Below are 20,000 nucleotides of genomic sequence, written 5' to 3'. Positions count from 1 at the left end.
TCTCTCTCTCTCTCTCTGTCTGTCAATGGCATGGTGGTTAATGGTGCTGTTTACGCCGGTTGCACAGACGTCCGCGAACAGAAATTTGAGGATCTGTTTCATTCTGACATGACTTGCCCAGCCCCTCGAGAGTCAGCAAATACAGTGGCTAAAGTACTATGCATGCTCCATGTGTGTATATGTGCACTTATGAAAGCGGTTGAAGGAAAGAAATTGGAGTATACAGGGGTGTGTGTGCATGTGTGTGTGTGTGTATATGCGTCCATGTGCGTGGTGCTACTGCTCGTGGAGTTCTTTGTTTAGTGATGCTGCCACTCCAGACTGCGTAGTGCGTGAAGTTTGGGGGTGGGGCGAGGAGTTGCGGAGGTGAGAGGTGACAGGTGGCCGAGGTGAGGACAGACTGGGGACGGGGCTCAGGCTCACCACTGTGATCTGCACCAGGGCTGCCTCAAACACACACACTGACACCAGTCACCTCAACACACAGGTCTGCTGCTCTTTTACCAAGCAAAAGAGTGGAGGAAGAAGCCTGTGTGTGTGTGTGTGTGTATGTGTGTGTATGTGTAGGTTTGTGTGGGCAAGTACAGACAGTGCAAATCTATATGTATAGGTGTGTGTATGTGTTGGCATGCGTCTATGCATGCATACATGTGTGTGTATGTCTATGTGTGTGTGGGGCTTTAAACAGCGTCACAACACCCAGCCTACATCAGCACATTTCCAAAGCACATCATCAATACTCGTGAGGCGAGTGAGCGAGCGAGAGAGCGCGGGCTTTTAAATATTAACCCTGCGGCTACCGAGGGCGGGGTGGGCTCTTTCCGCGGTTTTCCACCGGCACTCCATCATCCAATCAGAGGCCTTCCAGTGGGACAGGGCTAATTGGCTGCAGGGGCTGGAAGCTACAGGCCTGCAGGCTGCAGAGGAGTGTGGGGGGGTTGTGGTGGCGGCCTTATCCTAACGGCGGTGGGCTCCTGGGGGGGAAGATGGAGCGGGAGGGTGGGGGCGAGTGTGGGGGTGGGGGGAAGAGTAGAAGGAGCTCCAGCCATGGCAGCTGCCTTGGAGACGATGGGCACACACACTCACAAGGCCCTTGCTCTCGCAGAATTACTGTCATCTTTCATCCATCACTTCTTTTTTTCTTTCTTTCTTTTTTTGTCACCCTGCCTTTTCACCCTGTTTTCTCAAATAAGAGGAAGGGAACCTACCAGATTGGTGCTTTCTTCAAGAATGTAGAAATTCTCAATGTAAGCATGTGTGGACTTGTCACGGTAAGTGATTTACAGTTAGGTAATTTCACCGAGGCTTATGTGGTGAACGGCTTCATTGTGATTGGCAACAACTTACAAAAGAGCACCTGTTTGAAATGAATACTACCCTTATACTCCTAGTAGTGCTCTGAGTATTTTTTTTTTGTTTTCTAGTGTTTTATTTAATGTTTCCTGCCTACCATGACAAGGGCCTTTTGGGTTTCCATGAAACAATATATGCATGCACAGTGGTCACAAATGCACCGTACGTGTGCAAGACGCCCACCCAATGGATTTACATCCACCGTCACCAGGAAGTGGAAAACCGCCCGCCCGGTTTCCTGCCTGCCTGCCTGCCTTCCATCAATCTCTGATGGGAAATAAAAATGAAAAGCACTACTCTGGAAGCTGGGATTAAGGATCACGCTTTTATCAAATACTCAAGTCTATTTCAAGTCCTCCTCATAAATAACTGAAGGCAGAAAGAGAACGCAAAAAGATGGAGGGGGGGGGGGTGTTTGGTGGGTGTGTGGCTGGGGAGAAAGGGGCGAGTGGAGGGAGCGAGCGAGGAGATGCAGGGCGAGATTGAGGAAGGAGAAGGAGAGGAGGAGAAGAGAGGAGAGGAGAGGTTTGCAGGAAGAGGGAGGAGAGTGTGCAGCATCACAGGCGGGAGCTAATGCAGGGGGCACACGGGGTTCTGGGGATTAGAAAAAAAAAGAGAAGGTAGAACGGAGAAAATAAGTTGAGAATCGGAAGGAATTTTAGCATCACATAATCCCCATGTCTCCTCTCTGGGGATCTACAGCCCTCAATTACTGATGAAAATGGAAATAGAAAGGGTATCGCCAAAGAGACACAGCGTCTGGCCCTGACTCCTCTCTACTCCCTTTCTCTCCCTCTGTCTGGCTGCCTCCCTTCTTCCCATCCTCTCTTTCTCTCTCTCTCTCTTACTCTCTCTCTCTCTTTCTCTCTATCCCTCAACCCTCTCTCTCCATCTCTAACTCTCTCTCCCACTCACTCCATCTCCATGTCAGCATCCTTCCACTTCAATGTATATCCACTATCCACTATAGCAGACCACACAAACCATTTAGGGATTACCAGGCCGCCTCCCGGCTGACCCCAGAGACCTTGTGCTCCGCCTCAGCTTCCGGAAGCTTCCGCTTTATCGCCCTAAGGCACACACCGCTGCCTGCCTTCCATTGTAAATATTGAACATTTCACCTGAGCGGGTCTCTGTAGATACACTCCTCAACTCATTTATGGGTCACTCGATGGGGAAGGGTGGTGGCCAGGTGGGTGGACTGATGCCTGTCATACAGAGTCCAGTTTGGGGCCGCCATGCCGAGTTATTTGATTTGAGCACGTAAGGAAATGGGAATGATTTGGCCGCAGAAGTAAGATCTAGTCCAGTATACAGAGTACGGTAAAAGAGGGGCAAATAAAAGGGGAGGGTACAGCAAACGGCTACACGTGGTCGTCTGGTGGGGCTTTGCTTTGTGGAAGTGACTTCCAAAACAAGCTGTGCTGAAGAATGCAAATGCATCCGCACAAGATGGAGAGGTTGTCTCAGGTTTGTAAGACAAATGAGGTAGTGTATGGGGTGGGCTGACATGGTCACATGCGTTAAGTGCGAGTTACGGCTCTGATGTAACCTAAGTAGGGGGCGGTGTAAAAGTGAGAGCATCCGTGAGTGGTTTTAAGGGTAATGTAAACAGCTGTGCTATTGAGCAGACAGTGGTTAAAGAGAGGAAGGGGGAGGCAAGGGTTTGATCCTCTCCAGCTCCCTTAGGGACCACAATTAACAGAGGCACACTGTGAACCAGCACCCCCCATCTTCACACACACAGACACAGACACACACAGACACACAGACACACAGACACACACACACACACACACACACACACACACACACACACATACCTCCATTCTACTCTCCTCATTCTAGTTCCTGTCCTTGTCCCCAGTGGATTTAACTCCCACAAGAGTGTGTCTCAGATTTCTTCTTCTGAATATCTCTTTGTCTTTCTTCTCCTCTTCATCAGCTTTTCTCCAACCCCCCCCCCCCCCCCCCCCCCCCCACCACCACCACCCACTGTCACTCTAGTCTCCCCCGCCAGCCCCTCCTGCTCTTCATCTCTCTCACCCCACTTCATATTACACACACGAAAGCTCATGTTTAACCAAAAACATTGGTTAATGCATAAATCGTGCCTATCTACAGTACGATATCTCACAAATGCTAGGTCCTTGTCCAAGGGGCTCAGGTTTGAGGTGATAATGGCAGAAAACCGTCTACCATCAGCAACACACAAGCCAGGATTTGGAACAGCATGCAGAATCAGATCAGCCATCAGATAAACCACTACGATGAGATCCTGCATTACAGTTCCGCTTTTCCACAATAACAAACGTGGGAGGAAATAACAAGAGTGGCATCCAGTGTGACCTTTAGGTCACTGTCAGCTGAGTGAGCTGATAAGATGGTCTTTGGCATGAGGACCACGGTGTAATCCTCTACCACCCACAGAGCATGTGTCAGCCGTGTTTGTGAAACCCAACAGCGAATTTAGTTTAAAGCACTGCATAAGATATAGCATGTTCAAGCATTCATGCCTGTAGACAGTGCTCTAATTATGGCCTGGGGGGGTTCATCCCTGCAGCTTCTTACTGTGACTATCAAAGAATATGTTTTTTTTCTTGTGTGTGTGTGTGTGTGTGTGTGTGCGTGCATTTGTGTGTGTGCATATACATATACTAGTGAACATGTGAGGATGTATTTGTGTGCATTTTTTCATTTTTTTCATGAAGGAAATCATCTTGAAATTGTAGTGACAGATTTGCTTGCGCAACTAGTAATTTATTAATTTATACATTGCCTATATTAAGATGAGCAAACCTTTAAAACTGAACACCACGTAATAGCAACTGGTCACGGATAAAAACGATTCAAACCTTCCACATCCGCACCATTAAAATAGGGCATTTTCTTTCACAAAACAGGAAGTCAGCTAGCAGCCCGTAAATATAAATGGAAACTAGATGTACCGCAGAGCGGTACAAAATATGACCGCCGCCCAGTCCAGCACATTTTTTCCACAAAAATAAATCACGCTGAAAGGCCTATATGATTCTAACTGTCTCACTAAATTGCATTATCCACACTCAATTCTCACTGCTATCTGCTAGACAACAAGTACCAAAACATGATTAGTTCATAGATTTCACATGTAAAATTCATTTTATAAAACCCCACCCCCCATCTTGCCTGTTCATAATTCTGAGAAATTCTTGAATTGTGTGCATGTGTGCGTGTACACGTTTATGTTTATGTGTGTGGGTGTGTGTGTGTGTGTGTGTGCGTGCTTGTGTGTTTGCCTGCGTATGTGTGTTTGTGCATGTGCATGCATGCGTGCATATGTCTACTGTGTGAGTATGTGTCATACGTATGATTACTGTGAATGTATGTGTGTGCGTGTGTATCTGTTTATGCACATGTGTGCACATGGAATGAGTTAACATGACCCCTGGAGGCAAACATACGGAAAAAATTGGTCATCCTAGGCCCTATGGTTCTCAAGATATTCACAGAAAACTGTGTCTGCCTCATTTTTACTTTTTTGTGTTTAACTAGGTGGTGCTATACATGAAATGAGTGGTTATGGAATGGGTTGACATGGCCCCTTGAGATCAACATACAAAAAAAAAATGGTCCTCCTAAACCTTACGGTTCTCGAGATATTCACAGAAAACTGTGTCTGCCCTACCCTCCTTTCGGGGGGTGCAGTCCAGCGGTGGGGCTACAGATCAAAACGAAAAACGATGGTTCCATGCTATCCATATGGGGTTACATGCCCACCAAGTTTCGTCTACCCCGGTCTTTCAGTGTCCCGGGAATCCTTGACGGAAATTTGGACATGCGAAAAAGAAAAAAAAAAAAAAAAAAAAATTCTGACTAAACCTATAGTTCGCTGCGCGGCGGTCATAAATAAGGGATGTCTTCACCTTAGTGACTCATTAATGGAGAGAGCTTCGTGAGGCTCTTGCATTTGTGGCGTGGTGTTGCGTTGTTTTCATGGATGAGTGCTGGGCTGTGTTCCATGTGAGTGCGGCGCGGTGAGCAGCAGCCACTGTGTTTCAAACATTCAAATGAGGGCCCCCATCCCTGGCAGCTGCACTGTTTGATGTCTTTATCATTTCCCCATCCTTCAAAGGCTTCACCTCTGCGCAAGCCACCCTGCTCTGAATCATTCATAATGTGCATGAGAATGTTTGTGTGTGTGTCTGTTTGTGTGAGTGCCTGTGTGTGTGTGGTGTGTGTGAAAGCAGGGTGTGTTTGTGTATTTACATTAATATTAGAATCTCTGCATTTGTGAATATCCATTTTGGCTTCCAAATGTGTGTGTGTGTGTGTGTGTGTGTGTGTGTGTGTGTGCACGTGCTGGTGAGGTTGCACACCTGTAACATGTTTGCTACCATACTGTAGATGTGTATGTCTGATCTGTATATTCAGCTGCACATGAAAAAGACCTCCTATAATCCCCTTAGCATTACTGCCTACAGTATACTCAGGGCAGCCATATAATCACTCTTTAAACGAGTCTCTACAAATAAACCAAAAGACCAGGTTTCACTTAGTTATGAGTATCGCACAGAATGGTAAAAACAGAAACAGGTAGTGTAGTCCGGTTTCACCGCATCGCAACGGAACTACAGCAGCGAGTGGAAAAAATATCCACTGAATATCCACTTTCCTGTGGACAAATGGGAATAAATATTTGATCATTTCCTCTAAAGGTGGGAAACACCTCGTGTGTAATACTTTCATTACAATCTCAGAATACTCAATCAGACTGCCCACATAAAATGAAACCGCATCAATTATTAAGAAGCGCGCTCTATTTTCCCAGTTAACACTGAGCTGCCTTGTGCTTAAGACTTCAAAAAAACTCTCCCCTTTTTTCACACATTTCAGGTGGAGGGTAAAAAACAACAACAACAAAAAAAAAAACCTAACTCAACCTCTCAACTCGGCTGCTCGCTTGGGATCTAGCTCCTGTTGGCCCGTGTAATAACAGCAGACGTGCACAGAGAAGAGAGACAACATGGAGGGGCCTTTAAAGAGCCGGCGAAGGTAAAAGACGGATGTCCCCAGCCTCTCAGACAGACGCAACAGAATCCCGTTAAACGGCCGAGCATCAGAGGAGGCGTCTCCGTGCTCCCCCGGGACTGTTCAGCTTTCACACAACACAACACCTGAGACAGAGTGCAGCGCAGGAGCACCGTGGAGCAGCGCAGGAGGAGAGGGAGGGAGAGAGGGAGGGAGGAGAGAACCATGAGAGGAAGAGAGACAGAGGGAGAGGGCAAGAGAGAAGAAGGAGATGTAGAAAAGGAAAGAGAGGAAGAGAGGGAAAGAGAGAGAAAGAAATAGTAAAAGGAACAAAAAGAGAGAGGGAGAGAGGGACAGAGAGAGGCAGGAGGGGAGCGAGGGGAGGCAAACAGAGGATAGAGGATAGAGGGATAAAAGGAAAAAAGGAGTGCACTTCAACTCACCAGTCTTGTGAAAAGGGGCACTCCCAAATGCCAGAGGGGGTCACTCAGGAGCCCACTGCACACCACGTTCCCAAACACGGTGATGCTTCCTGACTTACACAAAGTGTTTCCTGTGAGGACGAGAAGAGAAAGGGCTCATGGGTAAATCCAAAATATTTACCTCCACATTCATGCATTTGTTCAATATAACATATCTGCATTCATGTCAACATTTATGGATTGCTCAGAAATTGTAGTGTATAGTTCTCCCATTTCAACTGCATAAAGATGTGTACAAAAAATCATATGAATTGTAAAATAAATGATAACGGTATTGGTATTAACGGTATATCACACACAGCCCCTCCCTCCCAATACTTTGTGTCACTGGAAATTACAGCAGTTCAAGACACACAGGCATCAGGAGGATTGCTAAGCTGGCAGCATCCAGTATTCAGTAAGACGAAAGCAAAGGATGACATGACATTATCTTTAAGATATGTTGTAAAATAGTCGCCTGGTACCGTATCTGGAGTAGGTCTGAAGTAGGCAAATGCCAAAAGACTGTACCCTGTTTTATTTAGTAACATTAGCTTGCAATAGCATCTCAAGCTAGTTTATTTGCATAGCCCAGTTAGCTAACAAATATGGAGGCTAACCTTATAATTGATTAAGTGTCATGCTCCAAAAGTGTATTTGAATGTCAAATGTTCTTCAATACCTTTCTTATTAATCAAACATTAACATCAATATTAATCAGCAATTCTTTTTGATATAACAACAATATGACACACACACTTATGTATAGATGTAAGTGCACAACTTTCACATGATAAGACTGGGTGCACTGCACAGTGTCTATAAAAATCAATGTCTTGTTTAGAATAGCACATTTATCTCTGAGAGATGTAAACAGAAAGAGCAGAAGGAGAAAGCGAGGGAGCCTGAGAATCAAGGTCGCAGTAGAAAGTAATGGACAACAAACAAAAAATGGAGAAGGTTAACAGAGATAGGGAGGTTGTGGTACATAGAACTACATCAGAAGACAATAAAATGGAGGACCAGGTGAGCAGAGTGCTGGAGAGGGAGGCCTCAGTGACACAGAGAAGGAAATGCTCTGTATAGGAATAAAGACATGTCAGAGAAGTGGAAACAGAGAAGGATGGAGAGATAAAGAGATATCAGGGAGGAGAAACTTCCTTAGAGGGAGAGAAAGAGGGGGCATTTGGAGGAGGGGGAAGCAGAGGGCCATAACAAAACAATAGCACCTGCTTGGAGCAGGAGAGAGATGACCCCAGCTACTGGGCACACCTGACAAGACAATCAGCCCACGAGATGAGCTCCTAAATTAGACCTGTCCACTAGTACCATACAACATTAGAGCCATAGACTACACACAGACAAGCACATAGACACACACACGCACGCACGCACGCACGCACGCACGCACGCACGCACGCATGCACGCACACACACACACACGCACACACACACACACACACACACACACTCAAGGCTCTGCTATATATGCTCACACCAGTAGAGGGGCCTATACACTACATACCGTCTGTATTCTTCCCAACATAACTGTAGTCACTCACACACACACACACACACACACACACACACACACACACACACACACACACAGCAAAGCACACGTTTGATGAATGCAGCTTATAGCACACTGGCAACAGAACAGAGGTCCCTATTGTAATTCCTACACAATAGAACTCTGTAAAAGATGCACAGGAAAGAGAGAGCGCCGAAGAGCAAGAAAGAGACCAGCAAAGCTAGTGACAAAGAGAGCAGAAACAAGAATGAGCAAGCGAGAAAAAAGAGCAAGACAGCGAGTAAGCAAGAAATAGAGAATAAAGGTGGGGGTTTGGAGGGGGCAAGAGAGAGTGTGAGAGAGGGGGGAAAGAGAAAGAGAGGGACAGAGAGAGAGAGGGAAGGAAAGAGAGGGAGAGAGAGAGGAGAGCTGTGCTGACAAGCAGCACATGCATTATTTAAAAACAAAAGTAAAAAATGCCCATTAAAGTGTCAGTGGTGCTCTCCCGGCTGTGGCGCCACATGCGTATTACTGTTATTAATGGGCCAGGCGTGAGCGCTTTACTGCCGATGCCATCCAAAGCTCTCTTATTCGGCTCCCTCCCAGCTCTCCCTCTCTCTGTTTTTCTCTATCACACACACACACTCTCTCTTTCTCATCTTTCGCGTATACTACTGAGCACAAGCGAGACTGCAGCGGCCCGTGGTGTCCACACTGTTCATCTCCCTCAGCTCACGCTGTTTCCCATTACCGACTGGGAATGGCTCACTGGGGCCCGATGCCTCCTTCCCTGAAGAGCGGAGGGAGAACTGTGTGGCCCCTGCCACCTGTGTGTGTGTGTGTGTGTGTGTGTGTGTGTGTGTGTGTGTGTGTGTGTGTGTGTGTGTGTGTGTGTGTGTGTGTGTGAGAGAGAGCGAGAGAGAGAGAGAGAGAGAGAGAGACAGATATAGAGAGAGAGAGACAGAGGAAGAGAGGGGGAGAGTGCATGTGTGTTTGTATGTTCGTCTGTGTAGCACTGCTGGTGTGCAGCCGTGCACACTACACCGGCACAAAACAAGCGGAACGAGCAATTAAACAAAACAGCAAAGCTTTACTGAAAAATGCATGATGGCACTTGGGCTCACAGCCGGAGAGACAGACGAGGGCAATTACCAGAAGAGGGGGAAGAGTGTGACTCTCGTTTAAGACTCTCACCACCGTCCCATCAAGCACAGACATCCATGCAGGGTAACAACTCATCACACTAGCATGTCTCAGGACTACAATCTACAACTACAAATGCACAACACGTCTCTTTTCAATATTTGATGTTTACAAGCATGTACACATTTAGGGTTTTTCTTTTTAAATTTTACAAAGAAATGATGGTAAATTGGAGCTGTAAAAAATGGTTGATTGTTTGGGCAAGGGCAAAAAATATTTATACACAAACACACACACACACACACACACAAAATTCATTAATAATCACACACCACCAGTGTGCACAATCTAAACTGGAGCATATTGTTGTGGACTCCCTGCCTAGCGAAGAGCTGAGAGCTGAGATGAGTGAGACAAACCCACTGTCTGCACTTAGGCTAGTTTACCAACACATTTGGCTCACTGAAAACACTCATGGTCAAGGTGAGTGGTGAAATGCATCCGAGTATATCAATGAGACCTCTTCATTTCAACATACGTGGAAGCCTCTCACATGTAAATGGGACACTCCTCTTGTGTAAATGGAGAGATATGGTGGGTTGATATCCAATCATTTTGCATTTAAGAGGAATTTCCATGCTATTTTCTTCTCTTTTATTTCAGGCTATTATCAGTCTTGGTCTATGGCTCCACTCAACGATGGCTAGCTGCTTCAAGTGTGCAGACTCGACAACAGCAGAGAGCTGAGGCCTGTGATTAATTATTAATTGTGCGATTTAAATGTACCAGAGGCAGAGCTGTGGTGAAGGAGAGGAGAGGAGAGGAAAGGAGTAAGAAGCTGGCGCTTTTCCTGATGGCTTCCCTAAGCACTGGGTAGTGTGTGTGTGTGTGTGTGTGTGTGTGTGTGTTGCTACAATTTCAGATGTACTGGATTTATGGCAAGTTTGCTCCAGACATGAATGAGATGGATTGGGAGGCTTGACAGCGGCGGGCTCAGTCACAGTGCTTTCAATACACAGAGCTGTGTGTTAGAAAGTGCTAGTTTGAGTGATATGTTTGTGAGACAAAGACTGTGTGTGTGTGTGTGTGTGTGTGTGTGTGTGTGTGTGTGTGTGTGTGCGTGCGTGCGCGTGCACATGTTGCTTTGTGTGAATTTATTCAGTGGGAGACTGAGGAGTAGCTACAGTGTGCTCTGTTTTATTAACTACACGCCACCATCTTATTTCTGTGTAAATGCCTGCATAAGTGTGTGTGTGTGCACCTGCGCCTGTGTGTATGTGTGGGAGTATGGGTGTCTGTGTGTCATCGGCATGCAGTGCGAGCCTGACCTTTCAGTCAGCCTGTGGGGGTAGGGCATCACCACGGTGGGCACTGCAGAGAGCATCCCTTTACCCTTCCTATGCCCTCCTCGACCCCCCACCCCCCACCCGCCCCCTATCTCTACCCCACCCTGCCCGCACACACACACACACACACACACACACACACACACACACACACACACACACACACACACACACAACCATCAGTACGCTGTTCACCCTCACCGGCCCTCCTTGCTGCTGCTGCGCGGTCAGTTCGGTGGGACCATGCCACCACAGACTTGTGGGTGTCGTAAAAGAGAGCGTAAATGTGAAATAAACCCAGGGAAAGAGCCCTGGGGTGCGCACACCGTGCTGAGAGAGGGTGGGGTGGGGATGTGGGGCTGGGGGGTGGAATCGATGACTTCTACAGCCTGCCCCAGTCTCCAGCGCCTCATTATCAAAGGTTATGGGCTGGTTGGGGGTATTTAGTATCTGTGTCAGGAGTACACAGCAGGCCATTGGAACTCATTGTGTATATGTGTGTGTGTGTGTGTGTGTTTGCGTGTGTGTGTGTCAGTGAGAGAGATACAGAGTTTTTTTTGTGAGTGTATTTGTGCTGGGGAGGCTTGAAGGTTGTTTCTCCTTGCGGATACAGGTGAACTAGCGAGTTGTGTGCGTTTGTGTGGTGTGTGTGTTTGTTTTAAGACTGGATGATTGTCCTTTAAAATTACAGTAATAAAGAAGTGGAGTTCCTTAGTGAGTGTGCTTCTGCTTAGTGCCTATGGGTGTGTGTTTGTGTGTGTGTGTGTGCATGCATTCCTATATTAACAAACTATATGTCCTCTGAAGCATGTGTATTCTTAAAAAAGTAATGAAATAAGGAGTTTGTAAGCATAAGGATAAAAAACCAACATGACAGTGCTAAAAAGCATGTTGTGTGAGTGCATGTGTACATGCACAAATGCATTAAAGTGTTAGCAAATCATCATCATCATCATCATCAATCCTCGTCAGCTTTTGTTCAAGGGCAGCCTGTAACTTTGACATAGCATGCAACCACGGTGTGTGTGTGTGTGTGTGTGTGTGTGCGCATGTGTACGTTTGTATTTTTGTATACTAACATGTTAAAGCATGAGCACATTGTGTCCAGTGTGCCCTCTGCCCTTTCTCTCCAGCAGGAGGGCTGTGTGTGTGTGTATGTGTGTGTGTGTACAGTATGTGTGTGTATGTGTGTGTGTGTGTGTGTGTGTGTGTATGTGTGTGTGTGTGTGTGTGTGTATGTGTGTGTGTGTGTGTGTGTGTGTGTGTGTGTGTGTCTGTGCGTGTGTGTGTGTCAGCAGCGGTGGTGTTTTTGTCTGAGCACAGCACTCCTCTGCTCTGCCTCTTCTCTTGCGACAAAGCACAATGCTGCAATGCAATAAGGGAAAACAACACTTTTAATAATTCAAGACTTGAGACGGTGAAGGAGGTGGGGGGGGGGGGGGGGGGGGGGGGCGCAGCGGGAGGAGGGGGGGGGGGGGGGGGGGGGCATCTTAAAGCGAGGCAGAACGGCTCATTTAGCCTCTGCCACGCATTATTAAAGTTGTATCGAACCCCCCTCTCCTCTGCTCTTCCTCAACATTTCTCTTCTCCTCTCTTCTCTCTCTCACTTCTTTCACTTTCTCTGTCTTTCTCTTTCCTTAGAAAAAGCCTTTGAGCTAACCAATAAGAGCAGGCAACATTTATAAATGACAAAGTGGTGCACACCTTGGAGGAGGTAAACAATGGTGGACCTCTTAATCTCTTTCTCCCCTCATGTCTCTGCCTCCTTCGCACTCCTATGGACTCGACATTTGTCACACTTCCAATTCACCACATTATTCTCTCTCTCTCTCTCTTTCTCTGTCTGTCTCTCTCTCTCTCTCTCCTTCTCCCCTTCATTTTTGAACTCTTTTTCTGCATGAGATAATCCTACGGATGCATATAATATGGCAAATTAACCTTGTATAGAATTGAGCTGGGTGATAATATGTTTTCTTTTTTTCCCTCCCGTGGCAGGATGGCGGGTGGGTTGTGAAGCACGGCAAATGGCTAATGCGCCTCTCGTCGACTACTTGTGCGGCATATTGAAATTGATGGAAGAGAAATGCAATCCTTATTAAGAAATTAATTACTTCTCTCCGTCGCAGTGTTCTATTCCATTTTGACACACTGGAGGAGGTCAGTGAGGGGCCTAGGACTGGAAAGGTATATTAATATGCCTGTATGCGTGCATGATTTAGTTTGTGTGTGTGTGTGTGTGTGTGTGTGTGTGTGTGTGTGTGCCTACTGAAACCAAGGTATGAGGCAGAATGTGGAGTGAGCTTGGTATTTCCAAAATGCAACATATGACCCACCAGAGTCACTGTTGTTGTTTATTTTTCTCTTCTTCTTCTGTCTCCATCAAGCTCCACTCTTTTAGTCTGTGTGCCCCTTATTCTAACTATTCCCTTGTGATTGTTATAGTTACTTACTTTTATCCATTTATTTGCATGATATTGTTACTATTATTATTGTTATTAAAAGTATTTATCATTTCATCTCTCACAGTTGGTCTATTTATTTGATCTCGACTTCTGCTTCTTTGTGCTTTTCTTCCTCTTCTACCTGTTTGTCTATTTCTGTCTGTCTGCCATTTTAGGAGCGAGACACAGGTCCCTATGTTCTTTAAAGCCATGCAAATTAGCCACGCTGCTTATTGTTGTGGAGCTGCAGGGGTGCTGCGTGATTCCGCGTGTTTACCTATCTAAAAGCTCCCCAGGGAATCCGCTCCCATAACAGCAAACGCCACCTCCTCCCCTCTCCCACCCCAAACCCACTCCTTTTCATTCACTGCACTTTCAGGGAAAGCACAGAGCATCACTCTGTTGAGAATCAGGAGCGTCGATACTAGTCTCCAAAAGTGGCCCGGCTCAAGTTTCGAAGTTGGCCTTTATTGCTTGGTGCATTGTGGGTAGGGTTGGGGACTGCAGCTCTGCAATCCTCCAAGCTACTTTCACGCCTGTGGTTTCCTGGGCCAAACAGCTGGTGTGCAATCAATGCTTTACAGCCCAGCAAGGCTTCTTCAGGTCCAGGAGGGAGGTGGACAGTGTCTCAAACAATGCCCGTTCTGCCTGTGCCAGACCCCATGGTTTTGAGAGGCACGTTCAGCATCACTGGCCATGAGGAACAGCTGCCGGTCTGGGTGAGAAGAGTGTCAAGCTCATGTGTATATGCAAGATCATCACAACCATAACTACCACATTCATTCAAATTGTCATCATCATCATCATCATCATCATCACAGTATCACCATAGGCATCACCATCAACACCACCTACACCACCACCACCATAATCATCATCACCTCCACCACTACTACCACCATCATCATCACCACCACTATCATCATCGTCATCATCATCATTTATCTAAGGGAAGGCTATGTACTTGCCATCACGAGTAATAACCTTCACCACATCATGCCCCTCACATCACTGCAGCACTTACATACAGAAACTGACAGAAACTGGAGAGAGCAGAGAGAGAGAGGGAGGTGCTTCCCATGGAAGCAGAGAACAGAGGAGCATCTAAGCTTTCGGAGGCTGAGTAGGAGCTAATGTAATTCTGGTGCTCTCTACACAGACATGGAGGCAGAGAGGCTGAAAAATGTGAGGCTTTAACAGGGTTTTCAGACCAACGGATACTCCAACCCACCCCACCACTGCCAGCCCTCTCCTATGCTGGACCCCCCTCCCCAAACGCTCATTTTGTAGCTTCTCTCTACTCAGCAGCTGAGGCTATGTGTGTGTGTGTGTGTGTGCGCGTGTGTGTGTGTGTGTGTGTGTGTGTGTGTGAGTGTGTGTGTGTGTGTGCATGTGTGTGTGACTGTGAGAGAGAGAGAGCATGTGTGCAAGCCTCAGTCTGCGTATGTATGTGCATTCTTTTTTTTGGAGGAGGAGATTTCATCAGACTATCGATTGTTACCCACACTGAAGTCTTGCTTTTCCATTGTAATAAACAATCTCACTGTGAAGTACAGTATCAGGCAACAAATGATTTTATTTCATAGATTTCTGGATTTGACAGTTGAATTATTCATAGACACACTACCCTTGGCACGGGGTAGGCAAGGGAGAATGAGAGTGGGAGAGACAGAGAGAATGAGGAGGGGGAGCAACACACAAAGACATTTCAAATGCTATCATATACAGCCTGCATACTCCAATGGTTTTTCGGCCCAGAGAATTTTTTTTCGCCTCCACTCAACCTGAATTGGCTCTGCTTTGTCAACATCGGCTCCGGGAGAACTCCCAGGGGCCAGCAAATCTCCAGTAATCTGCTCAACTTTTTCTTCCATGTCCGGCTCAGTTGTTTTTCTGTATCCCTCTAAGTGTTATTGAGTCAGTAAACTGCAGAAAAAAATGTTATCAATTTGGATCCACTTTTTGAAAGCGACACTCACAAAAAATTGAGACTGGTAGCGACGCTTTAGGGAAATGTTAGGAGAGTCTGTTCTTCTCTAGCAACAAGCAGAATTTTCCCTAGCTGTATGATTGACATATTTCAGTCCTTTGCACAAGGTCTATGAAGGCTAAAGCTGTGCAGACATTGTGCATTCTTTTATGCATTCTTGGTCACGATTGCTGTGTACACACTGTACGTTCAAAGCGTTCACATCGCAAGATGGCCAACAAGAATTTCTGACATTCCAGAAATCCAATCAGACTAGACTGAAGGTAGAATGTTGATTGTAACGTATTCGTGAGCCTCCTCATGGGATGAGAATTTGGCTGGATTCAAAAGATACTGTAGTCAGGTCCGACTGAATGTGGAATGTGGAAAGGCAGTACACAAGTTCTCTGTCTCTGTTCTCAGGAGAATGGGGGTGCCCTGACTGGGCATAATCCAATAAGTCTGCTGTTAGACTAAGCAGGTTAAGAGTAAATGCAAAGCCATGTAGACGTATGTTAACATTAACAGGAGGGATAGGTCACAGAATGTGCAGAAGCAGGAGGACTGTGTCAGACATTCCACTCAAAGGGAATATTCAGTGGTGGATAGAGAGAAAGAGAGAGAGAGAGAGAGAGAGAGAGAGAGAGAGAGAGAGAGAGAGAGAGAGAGAGAGAGAGAGAGAGAGAGAGAGAGAGAGAGAGAGACATAGGCATAGACTGTGCGTGAGAGAGAGGGTGAGGAGAGAGAAGGGGCTGGTTCTATAAAATATCAAAGCAGATCGATCAGTCTGACCTCGTGCTGGACTGATGTGAACACACACATGCACACACACATACTCGCACACGAGAGATCAAACACCCCTCAGAAGGCAAAGAAGAAGGAGGAAGGAAAAAAGAAACAACAAATATGCTCCTTGGTGGTATGATTTGGTTTTGTGACACTGAAATATCAACATGAATTATGCATTGACGTATTGGATGCTTAAAAGGAACCAAACACCACATTAGAAAGGTAAACCTTCACATGAACTCCATTTTCAGTGTATTGAGGCATTATACAAAATATCAAAATAAACAATGTGCTTTCATGTCCTTAGCAACACTGCTCAGCACACAATATGGGATATGAAATGGTAAGGACTGATTTTGGCTCTTGCGTTTTGTGTTCTTTATGGCCAGTTTTGGAGTCTGCTTGAGAACTAATCTCGTATTCATTAGAGGGTCTGTTGTACATCATTAAGCACTATATTACAGGGGCCTCAGAGAAATGTCTATTTGCATTGAATGCTTTCCTATGCCCGTATAAACTATGTGTGATTCACAGCACAAACAGGAGGAAGAGGGAAGGAGGAAGTCCAACAGAAGAGGGCACAAGGTGTAGGGGCCAAACAATCTTACACTGTAGGTATTTGGTATAATACTGCTACTACTACAACAACTACAACTTACATTGAGTTGACTGTGTGGCTTAATCCAAAGATGTGGTGAAGCACTGTTTCGTTATGGTTTGCTAAGGAGTAACCCATTGCTTGAAATAGTGGAGAGCTGGGTGTCAAATCTTCACATTGTGTCGCGGAGTGATTTATTATTAGCTGTGCTGAGTCTGAGTTGAAATGTCCAGGGATATTCCAACTCATGGAACGTCTCTCGGCCAATCAGAAACAAATAAATAGTTCCATAGAACCCAATTGTTGTATAAAAATATATAAACAATAAATATAATCTTTTAAGTGATTTAAGTAATTTAAATGTTTAATGTAAATATAATAAAAAGCCATTTGGAAAATGCAACCTGTGTGCACAACCTTTGTCAGTAGTCCTAATCTGATACTGTATTTTTTCAGATGAAAATAAAAACACACATATTCTTTTTTTCTAATTTGGCATCATATCTGTTTTAATTTCTGTTAGGGTGTCTGAGGGATAGATAAAAAAAAGAAGTGATGTTTTGTTCAAAGAGTTGCTCGATAGAACTGAGGGAGAAATGGTCCCATTCTGATTAGTGTTAGTGAGTGTCGTAAACAACATCTTTAATTTTACACAGAAAAACTCCAATCAGAAATTTGAAAGTGCATGCAAATAGTCTCCCCTACATGTGTTTTTTTGTCGTCAAGAACACATTAATTAAAGTACTCACAAGACAAATTAAAATAACAAATATCTTGATTCTCTGATTCAGAAATAAATTGTATTCCATTTGGCTATATTTCAAAGGGCTGACAATAAATTAACCATAGGAAAAAAAAGGTATATAATGTGCACTGGAATATGAAAAGAAAGTTTTGTTACCCCCTTTGGAACTGTGAATAAAACAAATGTACAACCCATGTTCAAGTACAGATCAGGCTTCCAGTTCTATTTTAAAGGAAAAGTGTCTGGGTTTTCAATACAACCGCAGCCAGCCTTGACTTTTTGCCATGTTGCAAGAATTGCAAATGTGAATGTAGTTTGTGGACAGATAAAAATGTGAAATCTGTCACTCAAATCAGGTAGTGTATATACAGTACTGTGTATGACGGGCCAAGAATGGCTGATCATATAAAACAATGATTTTCCTGGAGTGGAAGCCATGCTCTTCATCCTCTAGCATATCCGCCTGACTGTGGCAGACTAAGGGTTGCCTTATTTCAACCAGTTTGGTATGGGCCTCTAGTTTAAAAAAGGTGCTCAGTACCAGAAGGAGTAACAGAAGAAATTGCTCAAACCTACCATATATATAGAAACACACAGACACACAGACACAGACACAGACACAGACACACACACCCACACACACACACACACACACACACACACACACACACATATATATTTTCAACTTTTTAAGTGGTATGCCACACAGGTTGAACCATTCATATTTGTGTTTGTCTGAGAGGGCCCTATAATCTCTCTCTAATATGCTGCTAAAAGACATAATGCTTAGAAACGCGGAGCATATCTCCCTATTCTGCTGTGTTTTAGGTGGTGCTCAACACCTTGCGCTGCTAAAATGGGCCTTTGGAGTGACACCTGCATTATTTTTTAAACTTGCTCCTAAATCCATCCTAAGTCCATTAGAAGTTACTTTCAGCCGTACTGTAGGTATTTTTGTGAATGTAGGCCCAGGGTAATACAGGGCCTCTCATTTGTGTCCCCTTTTCTTGTCTGACCCTGTTGAAGACGAGCTACTGCAATTACTCATGCTCCCGGAAAAAAGAGAAATGTCTGGTGAAGACAGCAGTGCTCATTGTGTAACATACTCCATGTCTATTATTGGCTTGGTGAGGACCATAACACACTCAATTAGGCCCTGGAGCGACTTTCCTGACTGTTGAGAAAAGCAGGTCAGCTGACTGGGGAATTGCGTCAGTTGTCTGTATCTGTGTTTACTGTACATACAGTTCCAACACCACAGCTTTCTCTATAAAGCCACTGGTTCTCGTTGATCGATATACCGACAATTTGCATAATCCACACTCTGTTTGCAAATGGAATGGGTGCTCAAGTATGAAGTCGTTTTTTTTTTTTTTGTTGGCTTTGGGGGTGTCCTAGGTTGAAGCGGGGAGGGGGCGAGAGAACCTGGGCAGTAGACCCTGGGATAAAATGCAGGCTCGGAGGGGGGATTGACGTCCCATCATCTGGGGCTCTTGGCTGAGCCTGCTGCTGGCGGTGCACAAGTCTGTTTACCGTGCATCCATCAACCCCTGTGTCCTGCCTTGGAGCCGATCGATAGTGAACACAAAAGCTCATTGATGACAGACAGCTCCTTGACAAACATATAGCATTTTTTTTTTCTGTCGAGTCTAGCAATAATCTCCAAGGTCACTGCCAGTCATTCTAGACTGGTGTCACAGTGAGGATGGATCACGTGAACGGGTTTTCTTGAGCGTCGGGGGACAAGACAAAGAGGTCTCCGCAGTCCCTCTAATGAGCGCTTAGCGAGGAGGAAAAAAAAGAAAGAAAGAAAGAAAGAAAGGGAGAAAGAAAGAAAGAAAAACGCCAGTTCAACAGATCTTGTGAGGAAAAAAACCTGCCATTATGTGGATGATTGGTCCGGGTCATCATTAGGTGAAAACGTGTAAGGGAACAGTAATCACACTGGCTGAAATCGCCGCTTTTAATCATCTGCCATTCAGAGAGCGCAGTAACTCACTGCTCCAGCAGATTATGTATGGGGAAGCTCTGTTCCCAATGCAGACCTCACCACTATGGGCAACGCACATCAGCATTTTACCATAAACCTTTTGGGTTGCTTTAAGTATACTGCTTTAGTGTGTTTATAGTTGAAGGGAGGAGGGGACAACAAAAGGCATATGCAAGCAGGATGGACTGAGTGGAAAAAACATAAAAGAGATAGACAGATTAAGACAGAAAAGATGAAGGGACAGAACATGAGATAAAAAAAACAAACACTGAAACACAGAGAGAGGAGGGAGCGATAGGTAGATATAGAGACAGAGAGAGAGAGAGAGAGAGAGAGAGAGAGAGAGAGAGAGAGAGAGAGAGAGAGTAAAAGAGAGAGGGAGAGAGAGAGAGAGAGAGAGAGAGAGTAAAAGAGAGAGGGAGAGAGAGAGAGAGAGGGAGAGAGAGAGAGAGAGCGCACACCACTATACAGCATACGTAAGCCCTTCAGACTGTGCGGTGCGGGGGGAGAGGGATGTGGCACGAGTGCGAGGAGTTACGACTGGGGCTCCCGCTCATAACTCCAGGTGAGGCTTTTCCCCTCTCGGCTCTGCCAGCCAGCTGTGGGCCAGTGAGTGATGGGGGGAGCTGGCAGGCCATTAGC

General features: G+C 45.5%; 1 protein-coding gene across 4 annotated transcripts in view; it reads right to left on the bottom strand.

Moving 5' to 3' along the window:
- Positions 1–20,000, bottom strand: part of LOC121704547 (RNA binding protein fox-1 homolog 3-like) — a 414,719-nt gene that overhangs the window by 120,625 nt on the left and 274,094 nt on the right. For all 4 annotated transcript variants that reach the window (XM_042084840.1, XM_042084841.1, XM_042084838.1 and 1 more), the window contains one exon: positions 6,807–6,916. In XM_042084840.1, coding sequence (XP_041940774.1) covers positions 6,807–6,916 — 110 coding nt within the window. The remainder of the gene's footprint in view (positions 1–6,806; positions 6,917–20,000) is intronic.

The sequence above is a fragment of the Alosa sapidissima genome, chromosome 3 (genome assembly GCF_018492685.1).
Source record: "Alosa sapidissima isolate fAloSap1 chromosome 3, fAloSap1.pri, whole genome shotgun sequence".
Lineage (NCBI taxonomy): Eukaryota > Metazoa > Chordata > Actinopteri > Clupeiformes > Clupeidae > Alosa > Alosa sapidissima.
Note: the sequence above shows the minus strand (reverse complement) of the source record. Positions and strands in the feature narration are given on the sequence as shown.